This window comes from Taudactylus pleione, unplaced genomic scaffold (assembly GCF_031769625.1).
Source record: "Taudactylus pleione unplaced genomic scaffold, aTauple2 ptg000372l, whole genome shotgun sequence".
Lineage (NCBI taxonomy): Eukaryota > Metazoa > Chordata > Amphibia > Anura > Myobatrachidae > Taudactylus > Taudactylus pleione.
Window position 1 is genome coordinate 1,883,942 of NW_028284773.1, and position 18,056 is coordinate 1,901,997.

The following is an 18,056-nucleotide window of genomic DNA, read 5'->3' on the forward strand; positions in this document are numbered from 1 at the left end:
AGCATAGTCATCCAGCTACCTCGGTGCAACCTTTTGGACATAAAAACACTATTGTGAGGTGTGAGGTGTTCAGAATAGACTGGAAATGAGTGGAAATTAAGGTTATTGAGGTTAATAATAGCATAGGAGCAGAAAAACCTACAAATTCTGTGATTTTAGCTGTTTTTATGCTTTTTTTCAAAAAAATACAGATCCAAAACACAAAACCCAGAACCCAAAACACGCAAGGGTGGTTTTGGCAAAACCAATCCAGATCCAAAACATGAAGAAAGATCCAGATCCAAAACCAAAACACAAAACACGAAAAGTGGCCGGTGCACACCCCTAATATATATATAGTGATATGAACACTGGTAGTGTGGTCAGTTGTAGATACATTTGTCCTAGGTTTTTGACCTATGTGTTCTAAAAAACTCCAGGAGAAAAGTCTGCAGTGAAGCAGATTTGAGTGTCGGCTTTTTGAAAAGCCGGTTTGGGACCTGGGGGTGTGGATGTGAGGAGAAGGAGGGCTCCATTCACAGGCCACTCCAGGTTTTGGCCTTTTTGGCCTGTTAGCAGGCTCATTAGGGTCTGCATCTGGAACTGACTGATGTAGACTGTGTGTGATTGTAAGCTAGTGTCTCATACCTGGGAGATCAAGCAGACTGGCTGGCTCAGAGACTCTTGGTGAAAACTACCTGTAAGTCTTGTGCATACGCTTGTGTTGATGGTGGAGACAGTAGACCCCACTATTTCTTTAGAGAGGGAACCTCTTGTCTAGTTAGCGCCCAGACAGGCTAGCGTTTACTTTTATGTTCTGTTTTCCTTTTATGTTGCACAATAAAGACTGGTACTCAAAAATGAAAAAATATCACAACATAAGGCGCTGCCTCATATAGCAGCAGACAAGGTCAGTATATAAGTCACCAACTTACAAATACAGACATGAAACGTAGAAAATGACCTTACAAATCCGCGCTAATGAGATGTTCAGGAAAATGAACCTTTTCCACAGATTCCAAATGTATCTCAATGAGTCCATATGTAGATAAAAAAAGAAGAAAAACAAAATGTTTCTTTTGTCAGACAATCAATGTTATTAGAGATGTATTACACCTCAGGTGTCAGAAATGGATGAGGAGGTGATATAGGTCCGAACCCAGGACAGCAATGAATCTTGACAGAATATCCAAAACGTCCATAAAGATACACCAACAACGTGATGAGACCAAATAATGCTTACATGTAAGCTTACATATAAAATGCAGGATACAAGTGCGTAGCGGTTTCTTTAATCGGTCCTCTTTCACAGACACAGATCCACTGTTTTTTCACATGGATCAAATCCACAGGGCCCAAAAAAATATAATAAAGGGCCCAAAAAGTCACAACAAGTAACTAAAATAATACGGTTTATTAAAGTATAAAAACATCAAAATGAACATACCCTATGTACAACACTTAAACCTAACAGCGAAAGATGGATCCCGGGAATAACGCTGAATAGGTAAGGTGGGACACACAGGGTGGTAAAACAGACACTAGTAGGACGCGTTTCAACGCTCTGCGGCGTCTTTATCAACTTTAGTGTCAAACAATGAACTTGAATACTCGTGCAGCCGCCATCTTGATTAAGGGGACTAAGTAGTCCCCTTAATCAAGATGGCGGCTGCACGAGTATTCAAGTTCATTGTTTGACACTAAAGTTGATAAAGACGCCGCAGAGCGTTGAAACGCGTCCTACTAGTGTCTGTTTTACCACCCTGTGTGTCCCACCTTACCTATTCAGCGTTATTCCCGGGATCCATCTTTCGCTGTTAGGTTTAAGTGTTGTACATAGGGTATGTTCATTTTGATGTTTTTATACTTTAATAAACCGTATTATTTTAGTTACTTGTTGTGACTTTTTGGGCCCTTTATTATATTTTTTTGGGCCCTGTGGATTTGATCCATGTGAAAAAACAGTGGATCTGTGTCTGTGAAAGAGGACCGATTAAAGAAACCGCTACGCACTTGTATCCTGCATTTTATATGTAAGCTTACATGTAAGCATTATTTGGTCTCATCACGTTGTTGGTGTATCTTTATGGACGTTTTGGATATTCTGTCAAGATTCATTGCTGTCCTGGGTTCGGACCTATATCACCTCCTCATCCATTTCTGACACCTGAGGTGTAATACATCTCTAATAACATTGATTGTCTGACAAAAGAAACATTTTGTTTTTCTTCTTTTTTTATCTACATATGGACTCATTGAGATACATTTGGAATCTGTGGAAAAGGTTCATTTTCCTGAACATCTCATTAGCGCGGATTTGTAAGGTCATTTTCTACGTTTCAAAGACTGGTACTGACCAGATAGTATGAGACCCCAGACTGGTGTACTATTTTTCCTGCTGCTGTGTATGTGAAGAGGGAGTCCATCTACCCCAGGAGAGGGACCCCTAATCCGGTCGTGTTACAATATACATATATACATACAGTGGCAGCTCCAGAGGAGGGGTACAGTGTAGTCTAAATTCAAATAGGGGAGCCACACCAACTGACTTTCCAAACACTGCTAAACATCACCGGCCACGACACACTGGCAGTTGTATATAATTTATATATGGATTGGGGGGTCTTAAAGTGTGCCAAAACAGGTTGTTTATAATAGTTCAATATCATCTTACTGTAGTTGTCCTTTTAGTTGTTGATGTTGAAGGATAAAGCTCTTCTTATTCTACAATGAGACCCTCACACCAGAGTTCACCCAAAAATGCAATAATCAATTTCTGTATACTTGATTCATAATTGTTTATTTTAAAAACTTATAAAGGTTAAATATCTTACATAGCACATGCAGAGTGGCCTATATGGGCTAGATGTTAATAACTTGATGTCCCTCCTCTTCAGGAGTATGAGCTCTTTAACAGCAAGTTAGCTCACGTGCATCAACAAAGTAGCGCCAAGTGTGCGCCTGTGTCATAAGTAAACGGCCAGCTGACTTGTCTGTTAAAGGATGGCATAACCCACAAAGTGCACTCCAAACTAAATAAAAAATTTTTTTTTTCTGTGTTTGTGAATTGTGTGTGCTGTAGCCGCATGTGCATCAACAAAGTAGCGCCAAGCGTGCGCCTGTGTCATAAATCAAGGGCTGGCTGGCTTGACCATTAGAGGGTGCTGTAACCTCCAAAGTGCACTCCAAACAAAATAAAAAATAATTTTCTGTGTTTGTGAATTGTATGCGCTGTGGTTGCACGTGCTTCAACAAAGGAGCAGCGCCAAGCGTGCGCCTGTGTCCCATAAATAAAGGGCTGGCTCATCTCTTAAAGGGTGGTGTAACCCTCAAAGTGCACTTCAACAAAAACAAAAAATTATTTTCTGTGTTTGTGAATTGTGTGCACTGTGGCGGCACGTGCATCAACAAAGGAGCAGCGCCAAGCATACGCCTGTGTCCCATAAGTAAAGGGCCGGCTGGTTCATCTCTTAAAGGGTGGTGTAACCCCCAAAGTGCACTCCAACAAAAATAAAAAATAATTTTCTGTGTTTGTGAATTGTGTGCACTGTGGTGGCACGTGCATCAACAAAGGAGCAGCGCCAAGCGTGCGCCTGTGTCCCATAAGTAAAGGGCCGGCTGGCTCATCTCTTAAAGGGTGGTGTAACCCCCAAAGTGCACTCCCCCCCAAAAAATTCTTCTTTTCTGTGTTGTGAATTGTGTGCGCTGTAGCCGCATGTCCATCAACAAAGGAGCAGCGCCAAGCGTGCGCCTGTGTCATAAGTCTGTTAAAGGGTGGTGTAACCCCCAAAGTGCACTCCAAAAAAAAAAATAAATTCTTCTTTTCTGTGTTTGTGTGTGCCATAGCCGCACATATATATCAATATAACATAAATGGAGGACCAAACTTTATCCCCTAAAAATAAAATAGGGAAAAATCAAGAACCACTTCCTCCTAGTGCTGAAGCTGCTGCCACTAGTCATGACATAGACAATAAAATGCCATCAACGTCGTCTGCCAAGGCCGATGCCCAATGTCATAGTAGAGGGCATATAAAATCCCAAATTACAAAGTTCAGGAAAATGACCTTAAAAAAACATTTAAATCATCTGAGAAGAAACGTAAACTTGCCAATATGCCATTTACGACACGGAGTGGCATGGAATGGCTAAGGTCTTTCCCTATGTTCATGACTAGTGGCTCAGCTTCACATGACGATGGAAGCCCTCCTCCCGCTACAAAAAAGTTAAGCTGGCAAAAGCACAGTGAAGAACTGTGCGTTCTAAGAAGATATCACAAATCCCCAAGGAGAGTCCAAGTGTGGTGGCGGTTGCGATGCCTGACCTTCCCAGCACTGGACGGGAAGAGGTGGCTCTTTCCACCATTTGCATGCCCTCTGCAAGTGCTGAAAGGAGCACCCACAGTCCACTTGCTGATATGCAAATTGAAGATGTCACTTTGAAGTACAACAGGATGAGGATACTGGTTTAGCTGGCGCTGAGGAAGTTGGCCAGGAAGATTCTGATGGTGATGTGGTTTGTTTAAATCAGGCTCTGGGGGAGACAGTTGTTGTCCATGGGATGAAAAAGCCCATCACGGTCATGCCTGGGCAGAAGACCAAACATTCCACCTCTTTGGTCTGGCAATATTTCTATCCAAATCCGGACAACTGTCTTGCCATATGTACCATATGTAAAGATGAAATAAGTAGGGGTAGGGACGTTAACCACCTAGGAACATCCTCTCTTATACGTCACCTGCAGCGCGTTCATAAAAAGTTACTGTCAAGTTCAGAAACTTTGGCTAAGACTGTAAGCAGTCCAGGGACACCTAAATCCCTTTGTCTTGTTGTATCCAAGCGCCTGCAAACCACACTGTCAACTCCCTCCTCATGACTGACTCTCCTATCCGGGATTCCTCCGGAGGATCCTGCATTGCTGCGCCTCCTGCTGCCGCTGCTGCTGTTGCTGCTGGGAGTCATTCATCATCCCAGAGAGGAAGTAGGAACACCACTACTTTTACTAAACAATTGACCCTCCAACAGTCTTTAGCGAGGAGGATGAAGAACAACAGCAGTCATCCCGAAGCAAAACGCATAACTGAAGCCTTGACTGCTATGTTGGTGTTAGATTGGTGTTAGACGTGCGTCCGGTGTCCGCCATTAGTGCAGTGGGATTTAGACAATTGATGGAGGTAGTGTGTCCCCGGTTCCAAATCCCATCTAGATTCCACTTCACTAGGCAGGCGATACCGAGACTGTACAGAAACGTCAGAAAAAGTGTCCTCAGTGTCCTGAAAAATGCCATTGTACACAATGTCCACTTAACCACGGACATGTGGACAAGTGGAACAGGGCAGACTAAGGACTATATGACTGTGACAGCCCACTGGGTAGATGTATCACCTTACGCAGCAACAGCAGCAGCGTCACCAGTAGCAGCATCTCAGAAACGCCAGCTCGTTACAAGGTAGGCTACGCTGTGTATCACCGGTTTCAGTAAGGGGCACACCGCCGACAACCTCTTAGAGAAACTGAGGGAAATCATCGCCCAGTGGCTTACCCCACTTAGACTCTCCTGGGGATTTGTGATATCTGACAACGCCACCAATATTGTGCGGGCAATACATCTGGGCAAATTCCAGCACGTCCCATGTTTTGCTCACACAATAAACTTGGTGGTGCAGAATTTTCTGAAAAGCGACAGGGGCGTGCAGGAGACGCTTTGGGTGGCCCGAAAAATTTCTGGCCACTTTCGCCATTCAGCGACTGCGTGCTGAAGACTGGAGCGCCAGCAAACACTCTTGAACCTGCCCCGCCATCACCTGAAGCAAGAGGTTGTGATGCGGTGGAACTCAACCCTCTATATGCTTCAGAGGATGGAGGAGCAGCAAAAGGCCATACAAGCCTATACATCCACCTATGACATAGGCAAAGAAGGGGGTATGCACCTGACTCAAGCGCAGTGGAGAATGATTTCCGTGTTGTGCAAGGTTCTCCAGCCCTTCGAACTTGCCACACGTGAAGTCAGTTCAGACACTGCCAGCTTGAGTCAGGTCATTCCCCTCATCAGGCTTTTGCAGAAGCAGCTGGAGAAAGTGAAGGAGGAGCTAAGACGGAGCGATTCCACTCGGCATGTGGGACTTGTGGATGAAGCCCTTCATTCGCTTTGCCAGGATTCCAGGGTGGTCAATCTGTTGAAATCAGACCACTACATTTTGGACACCGTGCTTGATCCTACGTTTAAAGCCTATGTGGTGTGTCTCTTTCCGGCTGACACAAGCCTGCAGAGGTGCAAAGACCTGCTGGTGAACACACTGTCAGCTGAAGCGGAACGTGACACGTCAACGACTCCTTCTTCATTTTCTCCCGCAACTGGGGCTGCCAGGAAAAAACTTGGGTATCCTAAGCAACCCACTGGCGGTGATGCAGGGCAGGCAGGACCAAGTTTGGACATCTGGTCCGGACTGAAGGACCTGGCAACAATTTCTGACATGTCTACTGTCACTGCATATGATACTGTCACCATTGACAGAATGGTGGAGGATTACATCGGTGACAGCATCCAAGTAGGCATGTCAGACAGTCCATACCTGTACTGGCAGGAAAAAGAGGCAATTTGGAGGCCCCTGTACAAGCTGGCTCTATTTTACCTGAGTTGCCCCCCCTCCAGTGTGTACTCCGAAAGAGTGTTTAGTGCAGCCAGGAACCTTGTCAGCGAAAGGCATAGGAGGTTGCTTCCACAGAATGTGGAGAAGATGATGTTCATCAAAATGAATTATCAGCTCTTCCAGGGAGACCAGCCTCCAGAAGGTACAGAGGGACCTGTGGTGGTGGATTCAAGTGGGGACGAGTTAATACTTTGTGAGGATGAGGATGTACACACTGAAGAGGGTGAGGAATCGGTGGATGAGGAGGATGAGGATGACATCTTGCCTCCGTAGAGCCAGTTTGTGCAGGGACACATTAATTGCCAGCTTGTTTTGTGGGGGCCCAAACGAACCAATAATTTCAGCCACAGTCGTGTGGTAGACCCTGGCGCTGAAATGATTGTTTGTTAAAGTGTGCATGTCCTGTTTATACAACATAAGGGTGGGTGGAGGGCCCAAGACAATTCCATCTTGCACCTCTTTGTTTCTTTGCATTATGTACTGTTTGGGGCCTAGTTTTTAAAACTGCCATCCTGTCTGCCACTGCAGTGTCACTCCTAGATGGGCCACGTGTTTGTGCCGCCCACTCGTGTCGCTTAGCATAGTCATCCAGCTACCTCGGTGCAAGCTTTTGGACATAAAAACACTATTGTGAGGTGTTCAGAATAGACTGGAAATGAGTGGAAATTAAGGTTATTGAGGTTAATAATAGCATAGGAGCAGAAAAACCCACAAATTCGGTGATTTTAGCTGTTTTTATGTTTTTTTTCCAAAAAATACAGATCAAAACACAAAATCCAGAACCCAAAACACGGAAGGGTGGTTTTGGCAAAACCAATCCAGATCCAAAACATGAAGAAAAATCCAGATCCAAAACCAAAACACGAAAAGTGGCCGCTGCACACCCCTACGTTAGATGTATGTGCAATTACCTATATATCATTTATTTTTTTATATCCAAAATCAATATGTTTTCACGCAATATATAGTTTGCAACTGTCCTTAATTTACAGGGACAGTCCATGTTTCAAAATATGCCCCTGGAATTTTTTTCTTCGTAGAAATGGCCCTATTTTACATTACAGTCCATTTAGACAGGAAAGTTTATTTATTATTGTATTATTTATTCTTAGTTGTTTGGCTTGTAAGCTAATATTTATGGAATGATTTAAAAAGGAAAAAATAACATTGGCAAAATTCAGAAATTGTATAATGATGGGTATTGTATCATAAAGTTCATTTTGAGTCACACATATAGATACAGGTATAGACATATGCAGCAACAGTTATTGTTGAATAACTTGGAGCCAGATCTTCTCGTATAAAAATAAATCACTTTATTACTCTCCTCATGCACATGACTTTAAAGAACATGAATATGGTCCCAGCAGCTTCTCCTCTCCCTCTAGCTCATATACTTGGCATGTCAGATGGTACATGACAATCTTATGGATATGGTTACATTACATCACACTCTTCTCCGCCAGCACAGTCTTTAAGCACAGTTAGAACAAATGGTTTGTATTTTTCTACGCACAGTCCACCTGGCCTACGCTGGCTGGTGCCTGTAGTTCTCCCACCTCATACATGCAGGTCCATCTGGCTCTATGTTGGCTGGTGCGTGTACTTACCTACTTCATACATGTAGGTCAACCTGGCCCTATGCTGGCTGGTGCCTGTAGTTTTCCACTTCATACATTCAGGTCTGCCTTGGCCTTTAGCTGGCTGGAGCCTGTAGCTCCACAGCTTCACACACATCTCACATAACTTCTTTTGGACTCCACCTCTTCTTTGTCTTTTCTAAGACAATATACAGAGTGTCTCATACACAGTCTGCTTCTCTCTGCTCCCCTTCTCTTTCACATGGGACAGCAGTATACAGACTTTTCCATGGCAGCTATCACACTCTCTGCTTCAGCCCATCCCTATCCTTCAGGAATGGCTCTTATAGCCACACTGCTACCACAGTGACCCCCCCCCTTTAATGGCTGCTGGGGGGCTTTTATGCATAAGGGACTTCTCTTGTCCCATAACAATAAAGCGCCCGGGAAATTCCTCTTCCCGATCTCTCCAACACATATATTGGCATCTCTTACCCCTCTCATGGGTGCTGAAAACTTCACTGGGTGGTTCACACTGCAACCTTCCAGCTCATTCTCTGTGGTCTCTCACAGACTTTATCTCAGTGGTCTCACTCCAGACCTGTCTCCTTGGGCGTTAGATGGGCATCGTGGCAGCCACCACAGCCCGCCATTCTCCCCCTGCCGGGGGAGCACCAGGGTTACATTTCTGCTTCCCAGCTCTGTCTCTCCCCAAAGATGTCTGCTGCCTTCCAACTACTCCTTCTCAATCCCATTGTTCTCTCTCCCCTCCTTTCTCTGCTCTGCCAGCAACACACCCAGTCTTCCCACCCCTGCGTGTCTATCTCTCCAGACCCTCCTTTACCTGAAAACTGATCCCCAGGGTCTCAGGAATGTAGTATCTGCAACAGGCAGTAATCTTGAACATTGAGAGGGGTGTATTTACATATTTAGTGGTGTGGGTATATGTGACCCTGGGCGCTCCCTGAATGTAAGCAGTCCTGGTGGGTAATGAGTTTTTCTAGTAGGAAAACTGAAGTAAATGGTCTTACCTACTGTAGGCGCTATTCAGTATTTAACCATATGAAAACATATGAGAGGTTCCAGTTTTTAAGTGAAACAAATATGACAATTATTCATCATGGTAAAAAAACATGTGATAATAAAAAAACATGTGAAGACGTGAAAACATGAAACATGTAGCATACAAAATCATGAATGGGGGGGTAACCAAGGGTTATGGGTTTGGTCCAAAAATTCTTGGGGTTGGGAATGGTGGGCAAACGCCCCGACAGAACGAGTAGATTCAGTCAGATTTACCAGCATGTGGATTGAAGCTGGATGGGTGAGTGGGATGGACGAGGGGAATGTCCAGAGTATTCTTGTGGTTGGTGATGGTATAAAAATGACCCACAGGATGGGTATATATATTCAATTATTCCAGTTAAAAGATAAAACTGGATACATGAAGTACTTTAGTAAAGTCGTACCGGAGGAGGGGTTGGGAGCCAGCGGGTGTTGGTTTGCAGGGATTCCGGGTGGCCCTGCAATGGCTCCACTAGTTTGTACCCAAGGCTGCCTTGAGGAAGAGACTACAAGTCTCGAAACAAGTTGGATATCTTCACCTGTGTCATCTCCTGGACCAGAAGGACAACAAACAAAGATCCCCGGACGATTTGGGTACAAACTAGTGGAACCCTTGGTTACCCCCCCATTCATGATTTTGTATGCTAAATGTTTGGTGTATTTACAAATACCTACCCCTAGAGGGTATTACATGTTTAAAGTTTCCTGCTGATCTGGTAAGAGGAAGAAAATAAACACTGTATTGCTATTGTTGCTAGCTTCACCCGAACTCTTTAGTTTCATTTCCTCAAAGCTAACTGTGAGCCATCAGGAGGACGAACAGTACAGTACACTGAGGAACTGCTGAACATGGATCAGCGGACATGGCAATTGATGTTTGAAAATGAATTAGACAATCAAGGAGTACCCAGTGTGTGGAACTTTGGTGTGGGGGATAACCTTCGGCTACCACAGGGTCATTTGCAGTACACACAGGGCACCTTTGCCAGGTAAGAGAAGAGTCTCAGGTAATGGGGCTTACATAAAAAGCCTTGTTTAGCATTCAAGTATAACTTGTATCCATGATGTAATGTCGAATTTCTTTTTTTTATTTGCACCATGTTGTACTTTAATCAGTACTGTGTGCTAAGTATTTATTACATACTTGATAAATAACACTTTTTCTCGCCATGCAATTTTATCATATAATCTAGTAACAATTATGCAGCTGTAACCAATTTAGTAAGGAACAATGGCCCTCATTCAGAGCCGTACGCTCTGAGCAGAGCACACGCTCTGAGCAGAGCGCACGCTCTGAATGAGGGCCGGGCTCCATTTTCATGGAGCGTCCTCCTGGACGCTCGTATAGCTGTGGGTCACCACCCACAGGCTATACGAGCGTGCATTGTGATGGTCGCGATGGTCGAGACCATCGCGACCATCGAATTTGCGAGCCGGAGCCTGCAGTTGAGGTTTTCAACTGCAAGCTCCGGAGTGATTTTGGCTCTATCAGAGCCAAAATCACTCCCACTGACATCACTAGTGATGTCAGTGGGCCGGCTTTTGACGGGAGGCGTTCCCGTGGAACGCCCCCGTCAGGGAGGCACGCCCCTGGCACGCCCACCAAAGGGGGCGTGCTGTCAATCAACATTGACAGCACGCCCCCTTTGATCGGACACAACGAGCGAAGGACTTTCCTTCGCTCGTCGCGTCTGGCGCATGCGCACGACGGAGCTCCCTCCGTCGTGCGCATGCTCAGTCCATAACATCGACCCACTTGCGAGCGGACAGCCGCTCGCGAGTGGGTCTGAATCAGGCCCAATGTCTGCGCCAGTCCTTTGGTTGCAGAATTTAGTAGTAGCTGTGTTGCTGCCACTAGGAGATAAAGGGGGACTAGGGGGTAGGGGGTAAAATATTAACTTTTGTGTGCAACTTTACTAGTTATTTATAGTGTTCAGATGAAAGGTCCTTAGTCACAAAGTTCTCTTTCCAATCGGACTTGGTATGTTCACAGCATAGAATAATCTTTCAAACATATTTTTGCTTTATTAGTATAAAAAGTATGAAAAATCTGAACGCAGATTCCCGATTATCGGGAATCTGTGCATGCGCAGGACCCATTCTGCTAGTGTGCAGAATGGTTCCTGTTAAAGACTCACACAAGACCTTGAATGCCTCTGCCTGATTGACAGGCAGAGGCATTTAAGAGGCGGTGCGGGAGCTGGGTCGGCCGGCGTTCCCGGAAACGGGGCATGTCCGCCCCGTTTTCCAGGAGTGGCCAGCACAGGGACTGCGTGGGTATAAGCAGTCTGCTGAGCTCACAAGCCGGCCAGCCTGAGTAAGCTGAGGCTTACTCAGCTGGCCGTCCACCCGGCGCTGTACACCATCGCAACCATCAACCATGATGGTCACGATGGTGATCCTAGTCTTCCACCTCATGCTGCATTTGCATTATTGCAAGGTGTGCAGCTGCGATCCTTGCTGAATCAGGCCCTTAGTCGTAAAAGTTCTCTTTCCAATAGGACTTGGTATGTTCACAGCGTAGATAATCTTTCAAACTTATTTTTGCTTTATTAGTATAAAAAGTATCTGGACAGACAATACAAAACAGTTCCCATTAATATTGTAGTGTTAAAATAGAACTTCATGGGTTAATGGCTAATTACAATCATACTACTGTAAGTCGTATAAAGCACAACCATATTAACCCTTGCAGAATGGTTATTATTAGATATTTTAAAATCATACTGTAGTTTACTTTGATGTGCGGAAGCACATAAGAACGTCACACACAGACTCAGGACAGTCATGTTGGACCTTTGTGCAGTATAATCCCCATCAGGTCATGTTTATAGAACTAGCTATAATCTAATTGTTTTACATGTTAAATATTCAGATTCATTAATTATGATGTTATAAAAACCACTGGATGAGAAAAACAAGTGATGTTGCCATCCAATATAGAAAATAAGTGAATTTTTTTACTGTTCTTAACAAAAAAAAAAATTGCAATCTAGTTATTGTTAAAAAAACAAAGAGACCTCCACATAGTGAACAGGCACAATTATATTGAAGGCTTCAAGACAACAATTTTTTGTCAAGTTAGCAGCCACACAGTAGCATAGCAGAAGTTCTTGATTGGTGTCACTATTAAACAAATGAACAAGGTTTAAAGAACTATGAATTATGCAATCAAGAACACTAAATAATCTGATTGAAGATGTTTAATTAAAGCAAAATGTGACACAAATTAATAATTAAAAAAAATGAACTGATGATAATTTAGATATTCTAAGGGGGAATTCAATTAGCAACAAGGATCTGCAAAATGCTCACAGCTTACAAGTTTTTATGGGTAAAGCTCTGAAAGCTATTCAGTTTCCAATAATATGCATTGTAAAACTTAAGCTGCATACACACACAATGTTGTTAGTAATCAACGATTTTATTGAACGATTTTCGTTCAGATTTTTCCTTGAAAAAGTGAAGGAAAATTGTTCACAAAATTGTTGGTTACTAAATTAATGAACGATTTTCATGAACGATGAATGATTTTTTAAACATGCATACAGTGAATGGACATCGTTCATCGTTCATTCTGTACAGCATGAACGATTTTCTGAACGAAAATCGTTTGTTGGACAATCAGAATGGACGATGAACTACAAACTACAAATGGGAACGCGCATGAACGATTATCGTTCATCGTTCACCTTAAAAAGATGAATGATTTTAGAAACGATTTAACGATAACGACATCGTTATAGTTAAATCTTTCAAAAAAACGTTGTGTGTACGCACCTTTACAGTTGAATTGAATAAAAAAAAAGAATAACATAAGTTTTAAGTTAAATTTTTAAAAGCAAACGTAGTGGATTGGAACAATATGTAGATAAAATAAACTTTCTAATTATAAATGTATAATTTGATAAATAAATCTAAATTAAAGTCTGAACTGGTGTGGATCTGCCACTTGAAAAAACTGTGGTCAGTGGCAGAACGTGGCATAGCTGGACCATATAGCAATATTTAAGGGAAGGCCCAGAGATGATTGTACTTCTGTCCTAAGGCCCCAGCTACTGTATACTCTTCTGTGTATGCATGGTGTCAGTGCATTCTTAAGTTTATATTTAATAAAGTGTGGGTTTTTAAAAGTGGAGTTGTTGCCTATAGCAACCAATCAGATTCTAGCTATTATCTTCTAGAAGGTGCTAGATAAATGATAAATAAAATCTGATGGGTTGTTCTGGGCAACAACTCCATTTCTATAAATGCACACTTTAGTAAATATACCCCTTAAGGTGCCCATACACGGTGTGATAGGCACCTTGTGCTGCGACGGCCGTTTCGACGGCCGACATATCGGGCGGTCCCCACGCACGGAGCGATCCGGTGCCCGATATAAATTTATAATTAGATAAATAAACCTAAATTAAAGTCTGAACTGGTGTGGATCTGTCACATGAAAAAACTGTGGTCAGTGGCAGAATGTGGCATAGCTGGACCATATAGCAATATTTAAGGGAAGGCCTAGAGATGATTGTTCTTCCTATCCTAAGGCCCCATCTATACTCTTCTGTGTATGCATGCTGTCAGTGCGGGTTTTTAAAAAAAATCTGATGGGTTGCTCTGGGCAACAACTCCATTTCTATAAATGCATAATTTAGTATATATACCCCATAAGGTGCCCATACATGGTGCGATAGGCACCTTGTGCTGCGACGGCCGATCCAACGGCCTACATATCATATTATACCACAAACGGAGCGATTCACTGCCCGACCGCCCCAATATTATGCCGGCACCCCCACCGCGCATAGCGCTACATCGGTTTGAACATCGCATAACCAGATCTTATGTGTAGCATATAAGATCTGGAGGTGCGATGTATGATCCCACAGGAGCGCGCACTGGGCAATATCATGCCCACACATGGTACGAAATAGCAGCGATATCGTACCAATCTGACGGATCATCTATATCGCACCGCATATGGGCAGCTTTAGTGTAGCCTGGCTTGAGCCTTCAATGCATATTTTGTCATCTGTTTATTTGTTCAGAAGAGACCCTCACTCTGCTATTGAGAATGCACAGGTTTGGGACTTTTGCTGTAAGATATTATTATCCTTTATTTATATGGCGCCACAAGGGTTCTGCAGAGCCTTACAAAGTACAGAAACAAATGAGCACACAAGACAACAGTTATTAACAGTACAGACAATGCAGGACAAGTACATGATTTATAAACAATGCTGCATAACACCTAAATAAGCAGCGGGGTGTCAGAAGATATAAAACTGTAAACCTATGGTACTATTTGGTCTGAAGTGTATGACTCTATTCTGTAGAATTATTACTAACAAAACAGTCAGTGTCGGAGTGCGGCATGAAGGGCCCACCAGGGAATGAGAGATGTGGTCAGCCACCAGAGGGGGTATAGCCAGCCACCACAGATGGCCAGCCAGCCATTAGAGAGGACATGCAAATAACAGGGCCCCTTAATAAAGGCGGGGACACGGGTGTGTCAGGACCATCCACTTTGATTGACAGGAGGGCTAATCTTAGTGTATTTTCCATAGAAACAAACCAAGCACCAAAATTCATTCATAATTATGCTCCAGCAAGTTACTGACCCCTAGATCAGGGGGTGGGCAGTGGGGCCCACCTTGGATTTTCCCTGATCACTTGTGGGCCAGTTTGACCATGAAAATAGTTCTTGGTTTATTCACCATATAGCACATTTGATGAATTTGGATTGGTCATGAAAACATCTTCAGTCATTAAAGGTTAATTGTTCACTATAGTAAAAGCATAATGAAATTAGCTGGAAAATATAATTGTATGTTTATTAACTTCTAGTCCTTTCTATATTGCAGCTTCCAGTGCTCATGTTGTAAACGGAAGTGGAACTCCGCACAGGTGCATATTCATTTCCTGATAAGGTGGGACAGATATTCTAGACATGGCATGGTGAGAATGAGGATCTTTAGGCAAAAATGTAGGAGGTGTACATCTGCTGTGTTTGAAAATGCAGAGATAACTGAAGAGAACATTAAACGGGTCATCAGCAATCTGGTCAGCAGAATCCAAAGAATGGTCTATATGGAGAACAGCGTAAATGCATTCTTATCACCTGTGGTTTACAGTAATGATGTAGAGGGGCCTCATGATAAGGAGAATTGCGAGGCTTGTAGGGAGAGAGTCTGTCCATGGACAGCAGTGGAAGTTGACACAAGACGAAACACAGTGGAAACTGACATAAGAGGATATGTCAATCAGTCACATTCAGCTCAACTACAAATAGGGCAAAGGAGAGAAATTCAAGAAAATTATGATTACTCTTGGGCAACATACAGTGCTCCATCTGGCCGCCCATCTACAGCAGCTCAGCAAACACACAATGAGGAAAATGTGATGATAATACTTGCTATCATTTTCTTTATTATCATTTTGTCCCTATTGGCTTCTTGGATTTCAAAACAATGATAATTTTGTGAAATAATGCAAAGGGGAAACGATCATAGTCATACCTGTCCCTTCAAAACTTAATTGTTGTAATATCATGCCCGTCTATCCTTTTAAACATCTTTTTGAAATACACAATGGTAACACTGCAGCCATCTTATTGGTGGGAGGGATTGGCTCTGTGCCCAGGGCCAATCCCTCCCACCAATAAGGTGGCTGGGCGGCCCTACTGGCATCATTCGTGATGTCAGTAGTGAACTTCCTGCTCTATTAGAGCAGGAAGTTCACTTGGGTTTGCGGCAGACAAGACCCTACCACAAGGGTCTCATCAAAAGCCCGATGGTCGCGATAATCGCGACCATCGCCAGGCTGCCCGCACAAGCTGTGGGTGGTCACAAATTAATGTACTGCATAATAACAGTACATGTATAAGCTGAGAGCAGACTCACCTAGAAGGTACCCCAGAAATCTACTAATGGCACTATTCAGACCAGCACATCCTCCCAATGCTGGCTCCTTTCATGCCTCACAAAACTGCAAACAAAGAGTATGGTGGTCGCTCACATCAACTTATTGACATTGCACAGGTGCTTGTAAAGGGCGGGGTTTACACTGAACTACAGAAAGAAAAGGAATTTTCCCTCCAGCACACTGCAGCAAAATCAACAAAAATACTTAAATCCTACATAATAATAGAAATTCAGAGGTATTGGTTACATACATTTGCAAATATATGAATAAGCGCTGGGCCAACATCAAGGCTCCTCTATACCAGCGTCCCTAACATTATGGGGTTCACGTCGAGATGGAGGGAACCCCAAAAGAATCCAGCCAAGAACTATCCCCAGGGCATCACACGAAACAGGGAAAAAAGGTGAAAGTGAAGTGTAAAGTATAGTTGTGTAAAGATAAATCAATAAGTGTTAATATAATGGTAAGGGGTTAAAATTACATGAATAATAGACAAACAAATAGAAAGGTGATGAAAAAATATGTGAATTAAGTGGTGATGCCCTGAAAAAAGGCCCAGCCAGAGCAACTCCGGGGGCCCCACGCCAAAACGCTCACCCCAAAATAATTGTTGCTACCTAATAGTAGCACCCACTCTGGTTCATATAATTACAAATTAATGTACTGCATAATAACAGTACATGTATAAGCTGAGAGCAGACTCACCTAGAAGGTACCCCAGAAACCTCCTAATGGCACTATTCAGACCAGCACATTCTCCCAATGCTGGCTCCTTTCATGCCTCACAAAACCGGGTGCGGTGCCCACACTGAACAGTGTCACTGAACGTCATTGAGTACAGGATCCCGACCTCCTATATGGGAACATGTGGAACTTGACGATTGTCGTCAGATTGACCAGCATGTTCCGTAGATAGTCGGAGTCATGCTGGGGTGGTTTTGGTCGGATCGTTCAAAAAGATGTGCAATGGATAGGCCCCTTAAGAAAGTACCCTTCACATCAGATTCTACAAGAATACAGAGTTGCCACATGCCCATTTGTAATTGTATGGGTTGATTTGGAACATGCTTATTAGTATCCTATTATGAATGTAATGAATGTCTATATATTTGACCATTTTCTGTGTTTTGGAACCAATAAACACTTTTGGCACTTCATTGTTTAGACTTTTTTTTAGGAATAAGTATATTGTGCGGTCTCTGCAACACTAATAGCTGACATTGATCACACACTTCACTAAGGTCCTGATTCAGATCCACACACAATGGAGATATATACGCAGTTTGAGCGATCATTAGCCATTGCGCATGAGTGAAAGCCGCACTGTGCACACTCACTGATTGTTTTGCAGTCACGCACAAACAGAAGGTTCACTCGCAAAGTGAGTGACAGGTAGTCTGCTTTTGGGGGACTTAACGAGGGGTGGTTAAACAAACGCAGGCATGTCTGACTGTTTAAACACTATTTTCAGGGTGTGCATAAATTAGCCACTTAGGCCCTCATTCAGACCCACTCGCAAGCGGGCGCACGTACGTTAGGCGTACGTACAAAAATATTTAAATTCAAGGGCTCGCTCGTATTTTCGAACGCATCTAAAAATCCTCCCCAAACTCAGACGACCCCTCCTCTAACTAACGAGCGTGCAAAATAGCGAGCGTACATCCCCGAATACAAGTATAAACCGGAAGTGGCCTTGTCAGATGTCGATTACCTGCTCCTTTATTCTGCCTACCTCCATCAATCGTATCATGCCGATCAATGTATCAATTAGCTTAATTGTTTGTTTGTTTTTCAACACAATGCAAGAAACTTTACTCTTGTCCGTGTTTGTGTTTTCCCGCAGAATACGTACGGCTTAAACATTCGCT

At 43.3% G+C, this 18,056-nt stretch overlaps 1 protein-coding gene across 1 annotated transcript; it reads left to right on the forward strand.

Annotated features, from left to right (window-relative positions):
- The first annotated feature begins 10,122 nt into the window (after nucleotides 1-10,122).
- Nucleotides 10,123-15,738, forward strand: LOC148508239 (receptor-transporting protein 3-like). Its single transcript, XM_088444697.1, has 2 exons — nucleotides 10,123-10,262; nucleotides 15,129-15,738. The coding sequence occupies exons 1-2, from the start codon at nucleotides 10,123-10,125 to the stop codon at nucleotides 15,736-15,738; spliced, it is 750 nt and encodes a 249-aa protein (XP_088300823.1).
- Nucleotides 15,739-18,056: the final 2,318 nt, after the last annotated feature.

Excerpts from the sequence above, each read along its gene's own strand:
- LOC148508239 (XM_088444697.1), top strand. The coding sequence starts at position 10,123 with ATGGATCAGCGGACATGGCAATTGATGTTTGAAAATGAATTAGACAAT. Across the intron at positions 10,263-15,128 it reads ACACAGGGCACCTTTGCCAG|CTTCCAGTGCTCATGTTGTA; the intron begins GTAAGAGAAGAG and ends TCTATATTGCAG.